Source organism: Stenella coeruleoalba (assembly GCF_951394435.1).
Source record: "Stenella coeruleoalba genome assembly, chromosome: 6".
Classification (NCBI taxonomy): domain Eukaryota; kingdom Metazoa; phylum Chordata; class Mammalia; order Artiodactyla; family Delphinidae; genus Stenella; species Stenella coeruleoalba.
In genome coordinates, this window is record NC_137151.1 from 50,138,405 (window position 1) to 50,162,625 (window position 24,221).

At 37.7% G+C, this 24,221-nt stretch overlaps 1 protein-coding gene across 2 annotated transcripts in view; it reads right to left on the reverse strand.

Moving 5' to 3' along the window:
- Positions 1-14,698: 14,698 nt before the first annotated feature.
- STAM2 (signal transducing adaptor molecule 2) overlaps positions 14,699-24,221 on the reverse strand; it is a 51,224-nt gene continuing 41,701 nt past the window's right edge. For both annotated transcript variants that reach the window (XM_079923459.1, XM_079923458.1), the window contains exons 12-14: positions 21,616-21,769; positions 18,857-19,026; positions 14,699-17,377 (exon numbers count right to left, since the gene is read on the reverse strand). In XM_079923459.1, coding sequence (XP_079779585.1) covers positions 17,146-17,377; positions 18,857-19,026; positions 21,616-21,769 — 556 coding nt within the window. In that variant the 3' untranslated portion in view covers positions 14,699-17,145. The remainder of the gene's footprint in view (positions 17,378-18,856; positions 19,027-21,615; positions 21,770-24,221) is intronic.

Consider the following 24,221-nt stretch of genomic DNA (forward strand, 5'->3'; position numbering starts at 1 on the left):
AGGTCCTGATTATGTTTTACCATCCACCAGACACTTTCTTTACATTCCCACCCCCTTCACTTAATCCAGACCTTCAATTTTTTGTAACAGCCTAATAACTAGTCTCCTTGCCTCCTGGCTCCCTGCTGGACACACACACACACACATACACTCCATTCTATCTACACACTACAAGCAAAGCCACTTTCCTAAAATCTCTTTGCCCAAGCCACTCTTCTCTAAAAAGCACTCATTGCTTTCAGCAGCCCACAAGACAGGGTCCAAACTCCATGGTCCAACAATCAAGCCCCTGCTTTTCTGGTCGCCACCTCATTTCTCCAACTTGATCTTTAAACAGACCTTCCGGCAAGCAGACAGGTCTACTCATTATTACTCAGACATACCAAATACAATCCCACTTCAGCACCTCTGCCTTGGAATGTATCCTTCCCCCAACCCACACTGGGCTGAATGCTACCCTTCTTCCCAGCCTAGCTCAGCACACTCTCCCTCCACAGAAATCTCCCCTGACCATTCCAGGTCTGGGTAGTTTCTTGTGCCCCTGAAAAACTGGAGCATTTATTCTCTGGGCACTTAGTGCAGACTGCCTTGGTTTACTTGTTCTCTTTTTGTGAAAGTCTAATTTCTAAAATAGATTTTTAGCTTTTTATCTTCCACTCTTATACCTCACATATAGTAGATATTTCATAAAGTATATGGGTAATGTTATGTCTGCCAATGCATAACTCCTGCTTTAGTTACTGTCAACTCAATCCATTTTTAGTTCTCAGCCATTTTCCTAGTTGATACTTACTCAATACTTACAGAATGAATTACTATGTGGGCACTGGGATTTGAGTTTTCTGGTGTTCCACTGCCCACAGTCTTACTACTTTGAGTTATCAAAAAAGAATCTACAGCAGCATGACAGTGAGGGGTTCTCTGTACCTACCTTATAGCAGAAATGGTGAAAATAGTTTCTAAAAAATTCTTTAGTCTCTGGAAATGGTCCTGAGGGTATGCAGCCAATGAAGAAACCTTTATTCAAGAAAATTTACTCAGTAAGAAAAGTGAGCCTGTGGTATTTGAACTAAGACCTGCTTTCCCCTCCACCACCACCTCCATCCAGTTCAGAAAGAGGGAAACTTACTGGACACTGGTACAGCTGAGAACACAGGGCTCCCTCTCCCCTCAGCTCCCAGATGGAGGGTTATTTTCCTGAGAGGGACAGGTCATGGGGCATTTATCATCCTGCAGCAGCCACCTGTTGCTGAGGCTAAGTTCCCATCAAATATAGCAGAGAGGTGGGGGTTCCCTTCTTTAGCCCAGCCCTCACTTGTGGGATGGGGGCTCTACCTTGGACACAGTGCCACTGAGAATATTGGGGCCCTGATCACTCATGGAGAGACAAGCCAGAAGACCGGCCTACTGCCCCTCCCTACCAAGCACTCAGCTCCTAAAGTGAGGGTGTCACTCAGAGAGATACACCATTGTCCCTGCCCCCAGAACCAGAGCTGAAAGAATGAAGTTGCACCCCTACCTCACACCACGTACAAAAATTAACTCAAAATGGACCAAAGACCTAAATGAGAAAGTTTTACATAAAAATGGAAAACTATTAGAAGAAAGCATAAGGGTAAATCTTCATGATCTTGGGTTTTGTAATGGATTCTGAGATATGACACCAAGAGCACAAGCAACAAAAGAAAAAAAAAGTAAACTGGGCTTCAAAATTTAAAATGTTTGAACTTCAAAGGGCAATATCAAGAAAGTGAAAAGACAACAGGATGGGAGAAAATATTTGCAAATCATATTCAATATATGTAATAAGGGACTTGTATATAATATATATATACACACACACACACATATATATTACAACTCGGTAATAAAAAGACAAATAACCCAATTTTGAAATAGGTGAAGAATCTAAATAGACATTTCTCCAAAGAAGATATACAAATGGCCAATAAGCACATGAAAAGATGCTTGACATTTTTAGTCTTCAGGGAAATGCAAATCAAAACCATGAGGACATCTCCCTGGCAGTCCAGTGGTTAAGACTCCGATATTCCGGGACTTTGTGGTGGCGCAGTGGTTAAGAATCCGCCCACCAAGGCAGGGGAAACGGGTTCGAGCCCTGGTCCGGGAAGATCCCACATGCCATGGAGCAACTAAGCCTGTGTGCCACACTACTGAGCCTGAGCTCTAGAGCCCGTGAACCACAACTACTGAAGCCCGTGTGCCACAACTACTGAAGCATGTGCACCCAGAGCCCGTGCTCTGCAACAAGAGAAGCCACTGCAGTGAGAAGCCCGCGCAGCACAACGAAGAGCAGCCCCTGCTTGCCGCAACTAGAGAAAGCCCGCATGCAGCAAAGAAGACCCAACACAGCCAAAAATTAATTAATTTTTTTTAAAAGACTCCAATGTTCCACTGAAGGGGACACGGGTTCGATTCCTGGTCAGGGAACTAAGATCCTGCATGCTCCATGGTGTGGCCAAAGAAAAAAACAACATACCATGAGATACCACTTTACATGCACTAGATAACTATAATGAAAACATAAGATAATAAGTGTTGGCAAGGACACAGAGAAATTCGAAATATAATACACTAATGGTGGGAATGTAAAATGGTGCACCTCCTTTGAAAAACAGTTTGGCAACTACTCAAGTGGTTAAACATAAGGTTACCAAATGACCCAGCAATTCTACTCCTGAGTATATACCCAAGATAAACAAAAGTATATGTCCACGCAAAAACTTGTACAAGAATGCTCATAGCAGCATTATTCATAATAGCCAAAAAGTGGAAACAACCCAAATGTCCACCAACTGATGAATGGATAAACAAAATGTGGTATCTCTATACAATGGAATATTACTTGGCAATAAAAAGGAATTAAGTATTGATACAAGCTACAATATGGATGAACCTTGAAAATATTAAGCTAAAAAAAATGAAAATATTAAGCTAAGTGAAAGAAATCAATCACAAAAGGTCATATAGTGTATGATTCCATTTACATGAAATGTCCAGAATAAGGAAATCTATAGAGACTAAAAATAGACTAGTGATTGCTTAGGGCTGGGGGGATATTGAGGTGATAGCTAAGTGTACAGGGCTTCTTTTTGAGGCAAAGAAAATGTTAATAAAACTGATTAGAGTGATGGTTGCACATACCTTTGAATACACTAAAAAGCACTGAATTGTACACTTTAAATGGATGAATGGCATGGTATATGGATTATCTCAAAGCCTCTATTTTGAAAAATCTTCAGACTTTAAAAAGTTAACTCAAAATAGATCATAGATCAAAGTGTAAAATGCAAAACTTTAAAATGTCTAGGAGAAAAAATAGGAGAAAATCTACATGACTTTGGGTTTGGTGATGAGGTTTTAGAAACACCACTACCAAAAATGTGATCCAACAAAGTAAAAGTTGGTATGTTTGGCTTTATTAAAATTAAAAATTTCTGCTCTGTGAAAGACTCTGTTAAGAGAATGAAATAAGTCACAGACTGGGAGAATACATTTGCAAGACACAAATCTGATAAGAACTTGTAAACAAAATATACAAACAACTCTCAAAAGTCAACAATTAGAAAACCCAATTAATAAATGGACAAAAAATTTGAACAGACACCTTACCAAAGATGGTAGAAAATAAGCATATGGATAGCAAATAAGCATATGAAAAGATACCCAACATCATTTGTCAATAGGAAAATGCAAATTAAAATGACAATACCACTACACACTTATCAGAATGGTTAAAAAAAAATTTTAATTGACAATGCCAATTGTTAGTGAGGATTAGAAGCAACAGGAATTCTTTTTTTTTTTAATTTATATTTATTTTAATTTTTGGCTGCATTGGGTCTTTGTTGTGGTGCTCAGGCTTCTCATTGTGGTGGCTTCTCTTGTGGAGCACGGGCTCTAGGTGTGTGGGCTTCAGTAGTTGCGGCACACGGGCTCAGTAGTTGCAGCACGCAGGCTCAGTAGTTGTGGCTCACGGACTCTAGAGCGCAGGCTCAGTAGTTGTGACGCATGGGCTTAGTTGCTCTGCGGCATGTGGGATCTTCCCAGACCAGGGCTCGAACCTGTGTCCCCTGCATTGGTAGGCGGATTCTTAATCACTGTGCCACCAGGGAAGCCCGCAACAGGAATTCTTATTCATTGATGATGGGAATGCTAAAAGGTACAGCCACTTTGGAAGACAGTTTGTCAGTTTCTTAATAAGCTAAACACACCAACAGTCCAGCTTACGTCCACACAAAAACCAACATGCAAATATTTATGGCAGTTTTATTTATAATCTCCCCAAACTGGAAGCAACCAGGATGTCCTTCAATAGGTGAATGGATTTTTTTAAATGTGGTAAATCATACAATGGAATACCATTCAGTGATAAAAAAGGATGAACAAGCCATAAAAGGACATGGAAAAACCCTAAATGCATATTGCTAAGTGAAAGAAGCCTGTCTGAGGCTACTTTTGTAGCTACATAAATGATTACATTTATATGCGATTCTAGAAAAAGTCAAGCTATAAAGACAGTAAACAGGTCAGTGGTTAGAGACAGGGAGGGTTGAATAGGTGAAGCATGGGATTTTTTCGGGTGGTGAAACTATTCTGTATGATACTGTAATGGTGGGTATTTGACACTCTGCATCTGTCAAAATCTATAGAACTTTACAGCACCAAGAGTGAACTTTAATGTGTGCAAATTTTAAAAAATAATCATTTTGGAAGTTTGGCGATTCCAAGATGGGATGCAGAATGTGACAAAAGAATATTATTTTTTTTAATTTTAATTTTTATTATTATAAATATATGAAACAACTTCACTGAAGGGCGTGGGGGAAAGAGTACTGGCCTAAGTAACTCTGGAAATGAGTAGAGTCTGTAAGACTAAAGGCAAAAGGAACTGTGCATAAGCACTGTACTGCAGTTGACAAAGTTGTTTCCTGATGGGGAAAGGTTAACAATTCAGAAGTCACTATACATACATACTGGAATTGGACAATTAGGTAAACAGATGGCCAGTACTGGGAGCCAGCTTTTCTACTGTTGGAGTGGAAGGTTACAGATGAGCAACAGGAGAAGGCTGGGGTGATCCATGTGGTAATGGATTACAGTCAGAGACACTGGTATGAGCTCAAGTGTACCTTGATATAGATTCAGATGGTTCCATATAGAAACGTTTATAGATATGTGTATATACACAGGTTAGTATACACACATATTTTCTTGCCTTCAGTTGAGGGCCTAGAAATAACTATCTCAGCAGCAACAAATGCATCTAGGATCCAGGTCTTGGTTTCTAATACTATTCTCTAATAAAGGGGCACCTTGAAGAAATGGCTGATTTTAGGAGTGGGGCAGGAAATATATAACATAAGCCTGGAGCATCTTAAAGTGCCAGAAAGTAAAGAAGTGCTAAAAACAAAAAAAAAAATGATTGGGAGTATATCAAAGGGGCACAGGAGCAAAATGAAAGAGCTCCCAAAGGCCAAAGCTGGAACACTTTGAGCAATAAAATAAAGTAGTATTGGAATATATCCTAACATATAAAATAAATATCCATGAGCTCATAGTGATAAAAATAAATGATTAAATAAATAAACAGAAGAGAAGAGACAAACCTTCCATGCAGAAGAATTCCAAATACTCTTATTAGATACTCCACCCTTCAAGGAGGAAAGCACAGCTGCCCCTCCTTCAGTATGGGCTGCGCATAGTGACTTCCTTCCAAAGAGTGCAACGTGGGAAGGAGAAGTGGAGAAACTTGACAAACACTACCTCAGCCAGGTGTTCGAGATCAATCAACATCAACGGTGATCAGGATGACAGTACATACCCGTGGTATCAAGTGAGGAGAAAGGCACTTTACCTTTGGGGTCTTCTTCCCACAAACATATAACCCCAGTCTATTCATGAGGAAAATGTCATGCAAATCTCAATTGAGGGACAGTCTACAAAATATATGACTGGTTCTCCTCAAAACTGTCAAGGTCATCAAACACAAGGAAAGTCCAAGAAACTGTCACAGCCAAAGGGAGCCTGGGGGGACATGATGACTAAATGACATGTGGTATCCTGGATGGGATCCTGGGACAGAAAAAGGACATGAGGCAAAAGCTAAGGAAATCTGAATCAAGTATGGCCTTTGGTTAATAATAATGTATATTGATTTTAATGGTAACAGATGTACCATAGTAACATAAGATGTTTATAGGGGAAACTAGGTGTAGAACTCTCTGTACTATCTTCACAATTTTTCTGTAAATCTAAAACGATCCCAAGATAACATTTTATTTTTAAAGAGTCTAAAATTTCATAGCTGGAAGGGAACTTAGTAACCATCTAGAACAAGCCCCGCTTTTAGCAAATTAGGAATCTGAGCTCAGGAGAATGACTTGCTCAAGAGCAAATGACCTTACACTCTGCTTTCCTTCCTCAAACACTGAATGCTGCCAAATCACTTTTTCAGCTGCAAATACTCTTAATAAACTTTATTCTGTCACTTAATACATTTTGAAAAGTGCTTCCGACAGTTACTATCCTGTCTGAGGCACTGTTATAAAAAAAAAAACCCATGATTTGCAGAATTCACAGCTCAGAATCGTAAGATGGAAGTGGTTTCATGTTTAAAAATCAAATTACAACACACTTTGTCTAGGGTCCACGCACCTGGAGAATATTGTTTGTATTTTTAAGCTAGGAGCATACAAAATCACAACAGTAGCACATGTGCTCAACTGCGTAACAATCCCAATGTAAATTTTCTGAGTTTTTGTCTTGGGAGGATCTACTTTGTCTTGTTCTAAAGAATTTCTCCAATTACCTCTTCTCCCCCCACCCCTCCCCTAATGCTCTGGTTCAAACTTTGCAAATCTGTTCAAAAGTCACGTAAAGCCATGGACCTTCAGGATATTAAAGATTATTATAGTTTCAGAAATTGGAAAAAAATTCCACTTTCTTAACCCTAAAAAAGCTTATATGCTATAAAACCCAGTGAAAATGCTATTCTCTGGGTACAATTTTAAAGGGTACAAATGATTCAGATGGTAATGGAAGTAAATTTTTAAAATTTAAGTTTGAAATATAATTACTGTGAAGATGACTCATAAGTGGGGAATTATACTGAGATGCTATTAGCTAATTTAAATTGTTTACTATTCTTTTACCAGTCATATTTGTCATCTTTGCTTTGGTAACAAACAACCCTAAAATCTTAGTGGATTACAACGCCGTGGAGCCCGTGGTTCTGGTCCAGGCAGTGGCTCTGTTCCTCTTGTCTTCCTATTCCCAGGCCCAGGCTAAAGGAGCAGCCCCGATCTGAGACATAGTAGCTCTGAAGAGGGTAGAAAACAGAGTTACAGGAATTTCGTGATGCCTCTTTAAGCTTCTGCTTAGATGTGGGCATTTGTTGCATCAGCTCATATCCCATTGGCTAATGCATGACATGCAACCAATACCAAAATCATTGAATGGAGACATACTAACTCCAGAAGTCAAGAGCATGGGCAGATATGTATAAGCCTCTTCCAGGAAAGGGGAGAGTAAAAAACTACAAAGAACAATATAACCCTTCACTTGAAGGATAACTTACTGAACTAGGTAGGTATAAAATCTGATCACCTCTATCCTTCATCGTCTTCATTCTGCCATTTTTGGGTGGTTGTCATAAATAATGCTAATTCTTTCTATAATGTTGAAAGGAAACATTCTTCTAAAAGTTCAAATTAGGGAATTCCCTGGCAGTCCAGTGGTTAGGACTCTGCGCTTCCAATGCCGGGGGCATGGGTTCAACCCCTGGTTGGGGAACTAAGATCCCGCAGGCTGCGTGGTGTGGCCAAAAATAAATAAATAAAAGTTCATTGGTGCTGAATGTTAATTAAATTCCAACTAATATTCAAATACTGTACTAGTTTTCCTACTTTTCTGTCCCCGGTGAAGGACAAAGGCTTACAGAGATTCAAAGTTGGCAGAGAACATGAATGAATCTATACCAGTGGTTCACAGCAAGTATAAACATGTAAACATGGAAATGGAGATATCCAGTATTGTCAGGACGATTACGTAGAATTTGTTTTTTCCTTAATCCCCATATCCTCTCGTTGTGTCTCTTATTAATGTCACCTGCCTAAATTACCTATGACCTTTCAACCTTCTAGGTGACTCCTTTATTTACTGAGTGTTCTTCATAACCACTCGCTCCTCCTCCAGCCCATAGCAAGGGTCTGTGATGTACTGTTTCCTGCCGTAAGCCAGAAAGAAATGTTCACTGTGCTTCTGTGCTGCTTCAGTCCCTGAGCTCAGAGTGGAGAAATGAGCATGCTGTTCTGGAAAGCATCTATGAGTATTATTCAATGAGCACTGGAGACACTGAGGTTTTTTTAAAAGCTATTGGCCTTCTTGACAATTAGGACCCTAGCCCCCTTTGTCTCTTGACAGTTAAAATAATGCCCTATTCCCTGGATTCTAAGACAACTTGGAGTTTAAGATGCATCATTGGTTGAATAGCTTTGAGGGAATAAAATGAAGTCCTACAATGCATGCCTATCCACTGTAAAATACATCCTGATTTCACACGTTAAAATGGAATGATTATGATAAACAACAAGCACAAGGATAAGAAAAGTTAGAAGAAAACACACATTTATTGAATGCCAGGCACTGTGAGGTGCTATGCAGCTCTCTGCTAAATCAATTTTTATTCTTCATTCCACAAATGTTTTATATGCCTATGCTAGGCCCTGGGAATACACCAATGAGTAAAACACAACTCCAAGTTCTGAAGGATTTTGTAGACCTAGTGGGGGTAGGAATGCTTTCAGATACAAATAGCAAAACCCTACCAACAGTAACCTATACAAATAGGGTTGACAAGAGATAAAGACTTTTTTTTTCTCACATATGAGGAAGTCCAGAGGAAGAGAGTCTAGAACTGGTAGTGCTCTCAAAGGTGCCATCAGAGCCAGGTATCTGTAATCTTCCTGAGCCATCATAACTTTCTTCCTCATAGTCACAATATGGTTGCTTTATCTCCTGACATTGCATCTGCCTTGTAAGCCATAAGGGGAAAGAGCCAAAAGCCTTTTCTTTCAAAGGTGTTTCTCTCATCCTAGAAAGCCCTCCCCAGGACCTCTGACCTATATCTCATTGACTGAAACCGTGTCATTGGGTCACCCATGGCTGCAAAGGAGTCCGGGAACGCAAGCCCTATTATCTTATTTACTGATTTCCATATGGAGGAATATTAATAAGATGGTTGGAAATGCATGGTGAGTAAAACTATAGTATCACACACAGACAGATCATTCCAATGCAACATGGCAACTAGGCTAAGAGAGTTACAAGATGCTACCCACAGAAGGGCAGCAAGGTCTGGAAGCCAGAATCAGTGAAATTTGGGCTGACACTTAAAAACACAATTTATTAGGTGATCAAAAGCATTTTAGGCAGAGAAAACGATAGGGCCAAACGCAGGCACAAAAAAGCAAAATTAGCACCTGAGGAATTTGGGGCTTGGGGGTTGGAATCTAGCATATATGTGAGAAAGTGGAGGCACTTAGAAGGACTGACATGGGTGAGATCATGAAGACCCTACCTAATATGTGATCCTTAAGAGTTTAGCCCTTACCGAGAATGTAACGGAACCCCAAGCTCAGGCTGAATGATTTTTCTCAGCAACTTTGGTTCTTGGAGAAACCAGCCTATGTATGTTGATGGCGGGTCCCCAGGCTTCAACTCGGAACTACTCTCCTAGTTCAGATCACTCAACTAGTTGTCACTTGCTGTCTTCCTCAGAGCAATCCCTTGAATTTCACTCTTTCAGCAAACACAGAACCCTGTCAGAGTCTCAGAAAGAGCCAGTCTGTTTGCATCAAACTCTGGTCTCATCAGCCCACCTGTGTGACAGAGCTAAGTGTACTACAAGTTACACAGTAAATAGATCCAGCCACTTGTATGCTCTTCTTTAGATGAGCGTTCTCACATCTGAAGGCATTTTATATCCATGTGAGCCCTTTGGGACCCCATCAATCTCAGTGATTTGTGAGAAAGGAAGCTGTTACCTGATAACCTTAATATACAAATCATTTCTAGGCAATAGTCACACTAGTGTAAAGGAAAAGGGAAAAGGGAAAAGGCACATGCGTGAGCATCGGTTAGACCGGTTCATAATCCTAACTTTGCCACTTAACTAGCTGTGTGACCTTGTGAAGATTATTTAACCTCTTTGCCTACCTCTCTAAAAAGTGTTGAGAATTCAATGACACTGTATATGAAAATGGTTTACAATCAAGTCAAAGTGCAACATCTGATGTTATATGACCAGTTAGTGCATGGTGAAGCGAGAAACAACTCAGCCTTGGAAATTCAGTTCTTAGCATCCCCAGCATATAGTAGCTATGTTATTATATGAATTAATTAATGAATGCTAATAAACCTGTAATTTTTTAAATCTATTTTAAAATAGAAGTGACAAGAGCAGCTTAAATCTTTAATCCCCATCTCCACTTCCAGGGACTTCTCTGTCTCTCCTGAGGTTAAAAAAAAAATGTCCCAGTTTTAATAATCAAGTCAGATGTAAATATATTAATTCTAGCCTTTACTGACTAAAAAACTATGGTGTGCTTGTATTAGAGAATCTGAACAAGAGCTTATTTGACCATGGGACAGTAACAGAGCAATTTGAGTCTGAATTTATTTACCAGGCACACAAATAGTAACACCAGCTTGTAAACACACCTGGACAGGTCTGTCTCTGTGGCAGATACTATAGAATGGCTCACTCTACATTCATTCCTAATCATCTTCTTTCCTGCCTTCTCTATATTATATAGAGGCTGGAAAACAAAATACTCACTTTCCCAGACTCACTTGCTGTTAAGGGTAGCCTTTTGACACAGTCCTGACCAAAGACATGTAGGCAAAAATCCCTGCGGGAGGGTTTCCCAGGAAAGAAATATGATAAAGATTATATTTGTCTGGGGTTCTATGTCCCATTTATAAAGTTTAGACAATGTACTTTTCACAACACTTGTTTGAAGTTACTTGGAGAAAAAAAAAAAATTATGTGACAGCTAAAAACCACCTCTACATTGACACCCAACATATCTGTTCATGGGCTACCTGTTCACCGTGGGGAGCTATATGCTGACAAGATAGCACTGAGTGGGGAGCTATATGCTGACAAGATAGCACTGATTCCCCTTTTGGTATGTGACAGAAGTAATCAGATGAGTACAAGGCTGTCACCTCTTAGAACTGCAAACTATACAGCTATGTGGTTGATGCATTGCAGTTGGAGGACTTAGGTTCTAGAACTGACTACCATTAGAGTACGTTATAGCAGTGTCAAAAAGCAGCTGGTGAAAGAACAGTCTCTTCAACAAAAGGGGACAACTGGATACCCATATGCAAAAGAATGAAGTTGGGAGTCCTACCTCACATCATGTACAAAAACTAAATCAAAATGGATCAATGACCTAATTATAAGAGCTAAAACCATAAAACGCTTAGAAGAAAACAGGAGAAAATCTTCATGAGCTTGGATTTAGTAATGAACTTAGATATGACACCGAAAGCACAAGCAACAAAAAAATAATAGATAAAATGGACTCCATCAATATTAAAAACTTTTGTGCATCAAAGAACATCATCAAGAAAGTGAAAAGGGCTTCCCTGGTGGCGCAGTGGTTGAGAGTCCGCCTGCCGATGCAGGGGACACGGGTTCGTGCCCCGGTCCGGGAAGATCCCACATGCCGTGGAGCGGCTGGGCCCGTGAGCTATGGCCACTGAGCCTGCGAATGCGGAGCCTGTGCTCTGCAACGGGAGAAGCCACAACAGTGAGAGGCCCGCGTACCGCAAAAAAAAAGAAAGTGAAAAGACAACCCATAGAAGGGAAGAAACTAGATCTAAGTCAGGTATATAGTAAGAGTCTAGTATCCATAATATATAAAGAACTCTTACAACTCAATAACAAAAGACAAACAATCCAATTAAAAAGTGGGCATAGGGCTCACACAGATATTTTTCCAAAGAAGATATACAAATGGCCATGCACAAGAAAAGATGCTCAACATCATTAATCATTAGGGAAACACAAAAACCACAATGAGGTACCACTTCTCATTTACCAGGAGAGCTATAACTTTTAAAACTAGGAAATAAACGTCGGTGAGGATGTAGAGAAATTGGAACCCTCGTGCACTGTTGGTGGAAGTTTGGCAGATCCTCAAAAAATTAAATATAGAATTACCACATAACCCAATAGTTCCACTCTTATGTATAGATCCAGAAGAATTGAAAATCAGTACTCAAATAACAGGTACATGCATGTCCATGGCAGTACTATTCACAACAGCAAAAAGGTGGAAACATCCCAAGTATCCATCAACAGATGAATGAATAAACTGTGGTATATGAACCTCATATTATGGTATATATAGAGATGCACCTCAAAAACTTTATATTAAGTGAAAACAGCGAGACACAAGAAGTCTAATTTTGGGAGGTGGTGGCTGCACACTATAAATGTACTAAATGCCATTGTTCATTTCAGAACGGCTAATTTTATGTTATATGATTTCACCTCAATTTTTTTTTAAAGGTAGCAGGCTCCCTAGACCACATGTAATTAGTAGAGGTCACTGACTTGCTGTATTGGATATCTTTATTATCTTTATTGGATAAAGATATTGGAAAGTCTTTCTTTTCCTCATGAGTATATTAAATGGTATAAAATAAGAACACAACTCCATTCTTCAGTAGCCTTTCTGGGGAATATCCAATCCAGTTTTCTGGTTTCTTCTTCTGTTCCTCTGCTTGCCTTTGAACATTTCTCCTTTCGTTCAATACCCACTACTCAAGATAGAGGAGAAGAGTGAATAGTAAATGCATAAGCTACAATCTTGTTAACACCTCTGGCATAAAGAAAGCAATAATTGAAATGTAGATGTTTTTTAAAAAAATCACTAAAAATGGGATTATGGGATTATCAGGGGTCTTAGTTTCATTTATCCATGCAATTTCATTATAGTTTGGAAAAGATAATAAAAGATTGCTATTGGGCTACAAACATTTGTCTCAGAACTCTTGTGACAATTTTAACCAATCTTGTAAAAGTTTGGAATGCTTGGTATCCAGATTTTGCTGTACACTTTTATCCAAGTTCATTAGTTTCCTAGTGCGGCCATAACAAAGTACCTCAAACATAGTGCCTTAAAACACTGATTTCTTCTGAGTTTTAGAGGCTAGACATTTGAAATCAAGGTGTCAGCAAGGCCATGTTCCCTCTGAAGTCTCTAGGGAAGAATCCTTCCTTGCCTCCTTCAGCTCTGGTGGCCCCAGGCAGTTCTTGACTTGTGGCAGAATAATTCCGATCTATGCCTCCATCTTCACATGACTTGCTCGCTGTCTCTGTGTCTTCTCTTCTTATAAGGACACCTGTCATTGGATTTAGAGCTCACCCTAAATCCAGGATGATCTCATCTCAAGATCCTTACCTACTTCCATCTGTAGACTTTTTCCAAATAAGGTCACATTCTGACATGCTGGGTGAACGTGAATTTTGGGAGGACACTATTCATCCCACTACTCTACGTAAGCAACCTAATTTTTTTTGACACAGTAATGTTTTTTAAAGATGCAAACTCAAATTTGGCTTGGTAAAATTAGAATAGTTCTTCTGCAGAAAGCTTTATTAAAAAATAAATCTTGGGGCTTCCCTGGTGGTGCAGTGGTTAAGAATCCGCCTGCCAATGCAGGGGACACGGGTTCCAGCCCTGGTCTGGGAAGATCCCACATGCCGCGGAGCAACTAAGCCCGTTCGCCACATCTACTGAAGCGCGCGCACCTAGAACCTGTGCTCCGCAACAAGAGAAGCCACCGCAAGGAGAAGCCCACGCACTGCAACAAAGAGCAGCCCCCACTCGCCACAACTAGAGAAAGTCCAAGCACAGCAATGAAGACCCAATGCAACCAAAAATAAATAAATAAACGTAAAAACAAAAATCTTTAACCTTCAAACAAAAATAAATCAAATTAACAAAATAATCAAATCCCTAGAATTGAGTCCTCCCTTTACTTACTAAAACTGATGTAAGTAAATAAGAAAAATGCCTTTTGACAGAAACAAAGCATGACAGACTGGTGCTATATTATTTACAATTTATTATTTACAAAAATAACTTCAGCTTTCTCATCATAATGACAATTCAATAAATCCTCTCTTAGAAGTCAGGGGCCTTGACACTTACAATTTTTACTAAGAAAAACTTGCTTTTTAAATCTTTAAGCCATAATTTTTTTTAACATCTAATAATCAATTTTTTAAAAAATTTGGACAATGAAACTATAACTATCTTCAAAAATTTACAGTGAAATTTGTTACGTAGTCAAGTATCAACTCCTAGTTGATATATTATAATTATTTAATGTTCAGGTAATTTTATAAACAAATTACCAAATTATAAGACAATACTGATAGACCATACATTTTCCAAACTATAAGAACATATCCTACTTTATACAGTTTAACATCCAGGGGAAATTTTTCCCACATTAGCGAAAATTAATTTTATTATAAATTTTCAGGAATTCTTTCTAATGTACCAAGATACAATATGAAAAAGCAGAAGTTATTTTTATTTTTTATATAAACCTATGAACCTAATGTAGATATTTGATGTTAGACAATTCCTTTGGCAGAAAACATTTAATTATAAACAGGTCTTAAATACAATCCATAAGATCATGAAAAAGAAAGAAAAATAACAACCCTATGTTTCTTATTAACACCAAAAATATCATCTCAGTACACAGATTCAATAACGTTTTTATACTATCAACAACCTGCAACACAAAATTCATTACAGTATGGCAAAAATAATTTTTAATTTAAAAGGGAGAAGAAACTTCTGGATGTATAAAATTTCACTGCTAAATGCCAATATACACTATATACATGTTGCATGTTATATCATTACAAAACTACATTAGGTGAACTTAAATGGCAGATCCCGATTTAGTGGGTGTGCAGTATTTATTCTACTTCAAAGACTTATACAGAATTAAGCTTTTACAACTCAGATCACAATTATACATGAATTATTTACACAAACATTAAAATAACTTTATTAAATATTGTTTGGGGGAAAAATAAGATTTTCCATATATATGCAAACATTAATTATTATTAAGAGCAGCTTTGTAAATGTTTTTTATGTTTTGTTTTCTTTAAAGAATAGAAGATTCATTTCCAAAAAAGTAAGGTGCCATTTTAGAATTTTTTATAAGTATATAATTGAATTCACATAGAAGGAAAATACTGGATAAAAAACAGAACAGAGACATGAAAGGTTAAGTTTCTTTCCAGTTACTTGTACCTGAAATAAGACAATGACAGAAATTGGGCTTTCAAATACTGCTTGTTTTTCCCTTTACATGTAGACCAAGTAGTATACATAAGACTATTTTGTTCTAATATACAGTTTCTTTGAAAAAGGAACATACTTATAATCAAATTTCTGTAACTACATAAATGACAAAAATTTCCAGAGTACTGTCTTCAAACGGATTCTTGGTAGAAAGATTAAGGGCTTTCTTTAAAAAACAATATAGAAATCTTGCTTCCATGCAAGTTAACTTTTTTTTTTTTTGGCGGCTTGCGGGATCTTAGTTCCCCGAACCAGGGATCGAACCCGGGCCCCAGCAGTGAAAGCGCCGAGTCCTAACCACTGACCACCAGAGAATTCCCACAAATTAACTTTTTAAAAACAAAACTTATGTCCATTGTTTTTCCCCAGTCTAAATACCATATATCTGTAAGCATATGTATTTGCATGTTGTGTTATCTAAAAAGTTGGCAGATGATGCAGTAGTGTGCAAATTTTTAGGAAAGAAAACAATCCTTATTGGTTTACTACCGAACTCCTAAAGTACATGGAATCTGTTAGCACTATAAACTCACTTTAAAACATAGGCTTCAGGAAAACTGTCTTGATGGCTTCCCTATAAAGCCATTGCCTGTTATTATTCCACAGGCTCAGGATTACTTTTGAAAGGAATGGCCAAAATTTTCAACAGTCTGGCATACCAGTGGTACTCAAATCATCTCTTTAAAAGAACAACATCAATAAAAACACACATCATCCACACTTGGTATATATATCACATCAAATTATTAGGAATGTCTCATAGCTTAAATTCACATATACTCTGTAAAAAGGGAATGCAGCATCTCTGCACACCACACTACAGGAAAACAAAACAAACAAAAAAACTGACCATACCTTCATTAGAGAATGGCCAAAATCACTTGAAAAGGTCATTAGTGGCAATTCTAAATGCCAAGGAAGCCTGTAGGAAAAGAAATCGGTTTTTTCCAGGGAATGGAAATGTTTTGTGGGGCATTCCTCAGCCCACTTGTTGGCATGCCTGGGGGACTGGCTAAATGCTTTATCACACAACTGCATTTACATGGTCTTCACTGATAATAACAGAAAACATTTTTGTTCCTCCCAAAGTGCTCTTGCTTCTGTAGACAATTATATGCTAATTACTACTCAACACACCACTGAGAGCAAAACTGACAGTACTGCAAACACAACTACAATTTAAGAAGCCAAAGGAAATATGTAGGGAAGCTAGCGTACACAAAAACATGTTTGCCTTTTAAAATAATGATGGGTGGGAAACTCTGAAAAAAAAATATGCAGACAAAAAATACTTAAACATTTCAGTGCTCTCCCAATTACCATATTTTAGGGGTAAATGGTGGTTTCTTTATACGCTCCTATGTCATGTTGTTTAGTGTCATAAGGCTACTTACTGGTTGTCCAGATTTGTGTAGAGAGATTTGAAAGTAAGAAAAAACTAACTGGAAGGAACCTGAAGCTGCCTCTCATCAAAAATTTGACCTCAAACAAGTTGGGACTGAAAAAACCTTTTATGGCCTGTTAGAGTAAAATACGTTTCTGAGCTTTATTCATGGGCCTTTTGAGCTGAGAAAAATTTTTTTTCTTCTTTTAATATTTTCAGATTACAATCACAAGGGTCAAGCAGTACACTTAGGAAGGCTTTCAAGAAAATGCTTGGTTTGTTTTTTTTTGTTTGTTTGTTTGTTTTTTTTTTTTGCTTGGTTTGTTTTTAAAGGAGAGGCTGCTGCTGAGGGTAATCTGTTTGCTGCTGTGAAACTGAATGAGCTGGAGCTGCCACTGCAAAGCCTGCCGACCGCGGCAAACTGGAAGTAGTGCTCTGGTGAGATGACAGATCCACAGACATCCCCATTTGCTGCGTGTAAGCAGCTGCACCAGTAGCTGATTGAAGGTGAGAGTTCTGATTCATGTAAGTAGGATTGGAAACAGTGTCTTGTCCAGCACTACAAACAAAATTTTAAAAAGAAAACCATAATTACTTTATCTAAGTTACGGTCAGAGATCAATCATCATGAGAAAATAAAAATGTCTTTTCCGTCTCTTTAAGTTTATATACCTCTACTATTCCGATTATGATTTAACTACTCCAGCTATCCAATACTGTTAATGTAATTTTTATATTTGGGAAGAAGAAAGTACTCAAAAAGAAATAAAATATAGGCTTATACGGCCTATCTAATTCTGTTTTCTCCAAAATCTCTCACGGAAAACATTTAGAAATCTTTTGAGGAGACGCAGATTGTTTCTGATGCTGGCGTCCTTGGCCAGCTGCAATGAGAACAAAACCCCGGCTCAAGTACACCCTCAGCCCATTTTCTCCCTTCCCTCTTCTCTCGATCAGCACAGAGGAGACCACTATTCCTCACCCACTCTTTATACTTTCCTTTGGTAGGGCACTTTCAAAGCTGCCCGGGATAGCTTAACCTGAATCCCTACATAAAAATAATAAAGGCAGGGAGAACATGTAATCCACATAGGGTCCTGAATCTACCCTCAAAATAGTCCTGACCTATAGTTTACTTATTGACACTATACAAAAACAAAACAAAACCCCCAAAACCCCACTAAGTTGAAAAGTCACACCAAATCGCAGGACTTTCATTTGTTCCTGTAATTACTATAGCATATCTTATAAAAGATATATAATTTTTAAATGCACCAAATACACTGCTTCAATATAGGAGGATTAATGTCTATACTCGTCCAAAAACGAGTAATGTCTATACTCGTTTTTCTCTCTGTAATTCCTAGTGTCACCCAGGATAACAAAATTTTTACATTTTAACTTAATCAAACACCAATACCAACAGATTTATTTAATTTCCAGATAATGTCTAAAATTTATACACATGGAATTTAAGATTGGGAAGAGACCTTACAAATCATTACACGTGACTGTACTGAATAAACATTTTGTGTGGTTAAGCAAAGTTAACAGAAGGCAAGATTTAAACATGTTTTTCAGAATAGAAGTTAGTATGAAAACTTAGACTACAAATTCCACAGCTCAAACACACTTCTTTTTAAGAGTCAAAGTAACAAAAGTTTTCTGATTTTTAGGAGTACATGCTCCTAAAATATGTCTGGGACTACTTTACTAGGCTGATTAGAGCACCATGCTAAGTATACCCTTACAGGACCCAAGTACAGGCTTGGGTCCTGTAAGGGACAGTTAGCTTTATTTTGTCCCGGGGACCCAGACCATAAGCCAGGTCTAGGCACCATCTCAGTATGGTTAACAAAGCTAAGACAGCACCATTCCAATTTCATGGGATCTTGAATGGGAAGTTCTACAACTTCATCTCAATAGCAAAAGAGGGCACTATTATTATAAAGAGAAGGGTCTAATTATTCTCATTCTGAAAATCTGTGAAAATTTAATGCATATAATTACAAAATTAACACAGCTCCCAAACACTCACCTTAAATACGGAGTTGGAGCAGCCTGTGTTGTCACTGAGGAATTCACATTTGGAGGCAGCGATCTCAGTGGACCGATTTGATCTGGTCCTAGGCTGTAGCTTTGGGCAACAGTGACTTGGTGAATACTTTGACCCATATAGTTTGCACCATGTGGTTGAACTGGATATGTCTATTAACCAAAGAGAAAAAGTTGACTTACTGATCTCCCAAACAACTACCTAGCAATTCATTTAAAACTTCAAAAGACTTAAATGAAATAAAATGTTATACTTCTTTGGGGAGCAATCTGATTCTACTAATCTATCCACCCTAGTATAAAAAGCGAAGCGCTTCCAAATAACAGTGCCAAATCTATGGAAATTTATGATTTACTTGTTCTTTTATTTTGCAGGGTGTTGAAAGGAAGGGAGGTGGTGTACTTTTAAGGAGCACGTTGGAATCCACCCAGGTTGCCTATTACTAAGTAACATGTCTTGCTGAAGAGCCACAGAAAACTATATACTCCCTTGAAGGGCAGCACAGTATCACTTCAAGTTACCATCAGAGAGATGACCTTCTTCACCCCCATCTCAGGTGACTTATTCAACTTCTTAAGAATGAAACTTAAAAGAGCAAGTTGAAGAATAAATGGTATCAAGGCAGAGTGCAGGCCCTCTCTGCCAATGCCTCCTTCATCCTGCCTGCAGGACAGATAGGACAAAAGGAAAGAAGAACTATGGGTAAAGGAGATGTACTCTTAAGAAATAGCAAAGGTCTAAGTCTCTGTGAATATTTATATGTGCCCTACTTAATTTCCAGGGTAACATACAGGATCTACCATCTGCTTACCAAATACAGCATCAAAACGATGCACGTTTAATAAATATCAATCGCTCCAGTTTTAAACTGAGCTCATTTTAAAAATTAATTTTTATTGAAGTATAGTTGCTTTACAATGTTGTGTTAGTTTCTGCTGTACAGCAAAGTGAATCAGTTATACATATACATATATCCACCTGTTTTTAGATTCTATTCCCATATACGTCATTACAGAGTTTTAGGTAGAGTTCCCTGTGCTATACAGTAGGTTCTTATTAGTTATCTATTTTATATATAGTAGTGTGTATATGTCAATCCCTATGTTCCAGTTTATCCCTCCCCCCCACCCCTTCCCCCTTGGTAACCATAAGTTTTAAACTAAGCTATTTTTAAAGCAAAGACCAATGACATGAAAATTTAGAATGCTAGAAATGCCAAATCAACTATGACATTAATAAGTACAATCATATTACCTCCTTAGCAGACACATAACAGCCCACTGACCACAGGCTGAGATGGTGGAAGCGGACCTCTTCTGCAGGTTAGGATTCCTGAGTGGCCTTCACAGATGCAATTAATGGTGTGTTACGCTAACTTTTTTTAGTACGAACTTTTTTTTTCAAATTAGAATAGGAACTTTGAATATTTCAAATGCTGTTATGCACGAATAGTACAGATAGCATCATGTGAAGACTCAAACTAGACAGAAAGCTAGCTTTTTTTTTTTTTGAAAGCTAGCTTTTTAAAGAAATGAGTTATGCTTAGCAAAACACAGACTGTAAATAGTATGCAACTAAACAGAAAAACCTGACATAGGAATAATAAATAACCCTTTACAGACACACAAAGAAGTAAATACAATACACAGTCCCATAACACAATGGCGCAAATTGCATTTCTTTTTGTTCCATGTTCATAGCAGCAGCAGATAACTCTTTGAAAACAGAAGCAATATTGAATAAACTCTAGCTGTCTTTTGCACCCAGAAATTCTTTCTATCCTCATATGTAATGACTCTTTCATCATTTTCAAAAGTTCAGGGCATGGCATATTTGATAAATGCATCTTGTCCGATGTGAGTTACCATGGTAACTATTCTTTTTTTTACTTAACAATTATGTTGTGTCAAGTCATCTAGATTATGCATCCATATTCTATCTTTTCTCCTTGGTGTCTCCTTCACACACTCCTTTACATACCAGTTTTTGTAAATTAATATGAAATTTGTTCATCCAAACTCATTCTGAATTCAACCACTAACTGGCCGAAATTTCAAAAAGGTTTCAGAATAATGGATATTGATAAAAATAAATATTCAGTTCAGCTGGGAAACACAGAAAAGGTGTAAAGTTCTGGAAAAGATGGTGTTCATGAATGGCTCATGGAACCTGCATCTATATGCCTGCATCATATATGTTATGCATGCACAATTTAAGTTGTGCATCTAAGAAAATATAAAGCATGATCTGAGAACAAAATGAGTTCTTTAATGAAGCCTTTTAATAATCATGTAAGTCAAAGAAATCTTAACAGAAATTTAAAAGAAATGTTAAATTTTGCTTGCTGAGCAACAGGAACAGCATCAGTACCTCATCTGTAGAAATTGTGACATGCCAGGCACTGTCCTAAATCAAAGGATTTATACTTACAAAAAGGATTTACACTTACATAAAGGATTTATGCTTTATATTTACAAAAGCTTATGAAGAACAGAACTCCCCTCATATATTTAATGGTCTCTTCATTATGTTATAAATGAACTAAAATGTATTTGTGAAATATCAGTGTCTTTGTAATTGTCCTGGTGAACACTAATTGTTTAGCCAACATTTTTTGACAAAGGTGAATTTTATAATGTTATTCATAGACCATAGAAATTTTAATACTATGCTTTAAAGCTTTCTTTTTTTAAATTTAAAACTTTTCTTAAATTTTGAAAAATGTTCTCAAAAATGCTCACCTGCATTGGAACTCCAGCTGATGAAGGTGGGTAATGTGCTGGATGATGGATCTTTGAATAGACTGAATATACTGGTGCTTCATTCATCAACTTGTTATATAGTTCCAGAGCTTCCAAGACTTTTACATTCAATTCAGACAATTCTGAATGCTTCCTAACATAGAAGGGAAGCACTTTAATACTCTTCAAAGTTTTTAAGCATTTTAAGCATATTTTTAATTTTTAGCAACATAAATTATTTTTAAAAATTTACCACATTTTCTACTCATATTTTAAAAGGTTCTTTATATATATGAAAGTATATTCAAAAAGGGAAAATGGGAGGAGGAATTATTTAATTCATGTAATATCTAGGCTGATATGACTTCATAATATTAGGGGAACTCCTTTCCACACCTCATAAAATGCAATCAATTCATAATTCTGGTGCTAGGAGAATGTTGTTTCTTATGTTACAGGTCTCTGTTGGAAATTCAATTACAAAGAAGAATAATTACTAAATTTAGGAAGAGTCCAAGCCTTAATTAAAAAAATCTTAGTAGAAGAAAGTCCTCAGGCAAGGCCCAGAGCCTGCTATGAAATACAATATGACTGAGATAAAAGTACATTCACAAACAAAATCACACACATTTTCATCTGCTCATACTCATGAAAGGATTAAAAAAAAAAAAAAAGAATAATTATCCTTGAAAATGAAAATGAAAACAATATAATGAACTAGTCTCTACTGCTTGTTTGCTGGTTTCTTCCGAAAAAGTGAGTGAAACCAGGTCCAAATAAGAACATTTTCAAATTTGCATCTTCAAATCTGCCCAAGGAACTCCAATGCAAATCCTTTTGACTTGGTACAGTTTTGCCTGTTACCCTGGGAAGTACCCTGAACGGCCACTTTATCTGGCCTAAAGCACCCACAAGTCTGTTTATTAAATGTAGCTTTTTAAATATGTACACAGAGAGACTCGAGAGACAAGAGGCAAACACAGGCAGCCAGACACAGGGCTCCCAAATACATGACCTGGACTGAGTCCTGTCAGGACTTGTCACCTTTCCTCTATCAGAGACTGTTATGTCTCAAACAAACAAAAAGTGCTGTTTCCTCTCTTGCATGTGTGACAGTATAAAGGAGGTCAAACTCTATTTTCAGAAATACCAGTTATAAATCATACAGGAAGCTTCAGAAATTAGTGTCCATGCTGACAAATTTGTGACTAAGAAATAACCATAGGCAATTGGTCCACATAACCCAGTATACTGATGAATACCAGAAGAACATAGAAGGGCAGGATGACTGAGCACATTTGAGATCACCTTCCAGGATTTGAGACATAATACCAAAGAAACAAATTTTTTACTAAACTGTGCCCAACACTATCCTGGGACAGAGAAGTTAGGCAGAAGGTGTGGTCCTCTCCTTCAGAAAGACTGCAACTTACTAGGAAGACAAGGCTAAGCACCTGAAAAATAGCAAATGATGTAAGACAGCATATATTTGAATGCAAAATTAAATGAAATAGGTAGGGAACAGAAGAGTTTAGAGGAGGGGATTAATTTGACTGAAAAGGCTTTAGGGAGAAGCTGGGACTTAAGCTGGCACCTGAGGAAGGATGGAGAGGCCAAGCAAAAAAAGGAAGGCTAAGTCAGGTCAGTGGGACAGTGTGAATTAAGGCAAGTGAAAGGAACGAGAAGGGTACACGAGGGAAGAATGAAGAGGGTAATTTGATTAAGGTGGTAGAAAACGGTTTTCGGAAGGTAGAAGGAAAGAACGTTAGAACAGCCTGGAACATAGTTAAGTTCAAGCTATGGATCTCTCTTCAATAACTCTATGTACACTTTTTTGGGGTTAATTTATATTGTTTACACAATATAATTTCCTAGTGTGATAAACGCTACAAAATTTCATTCTGTACAATGACAGAAATGAAATGTAAAATTTTAAATTCTGACAGTAAAGTTGTTTTTCTTTTAAGGAAAAACAAACTGACAATGATCCATTCAAGTGAAGAAGCAATATTTTATTCATCTCTGAATGTTTGACAAAGGTAAATAGTCAATAAAAATTTGTTGCAGAACAGCAAGCATTTTCCAGAACAGGAGATGCATCTGCAGTTAGTGGGCATGGAATGGAAAATGCCAGCTGGCCCATTCAGGAACTGAAATTGAAGAGAGAACTGGTTAACAGGTGAGCTTTCACTCAAAAAATTAACTCATATCAGAAAATATCACTCTAATTTTTAATTGTTCTAGACCTTTTTCTCTGAAGATATTCTTTTTTATCAACAAAAATAAAATTATACTGTCATATCTTCAGTTTTTTTTTTCATTATATAGCATGACATCTTTCCATGTCAATAGATATTTATCAGTGGTAATGCTTTTTATTGTAGAATGTATGGATGTAGAATACTTTTTAAACCAATTTCACATTGAAAGACATTTTAGGGCTTCCCCGGTGGCGCAGTGGTTAAGAATCCACCTCCAATGCAGGGGATACAGGTTCGAGCCCTGGTCCCGGAAGATCCCACATGCCGCGGAGCAACTAAGCCCCTGTGCCACAACTACTGAGCCTGCGCTCTAGAGTCCATGAGCCACAACTACTGAAGCCCGCG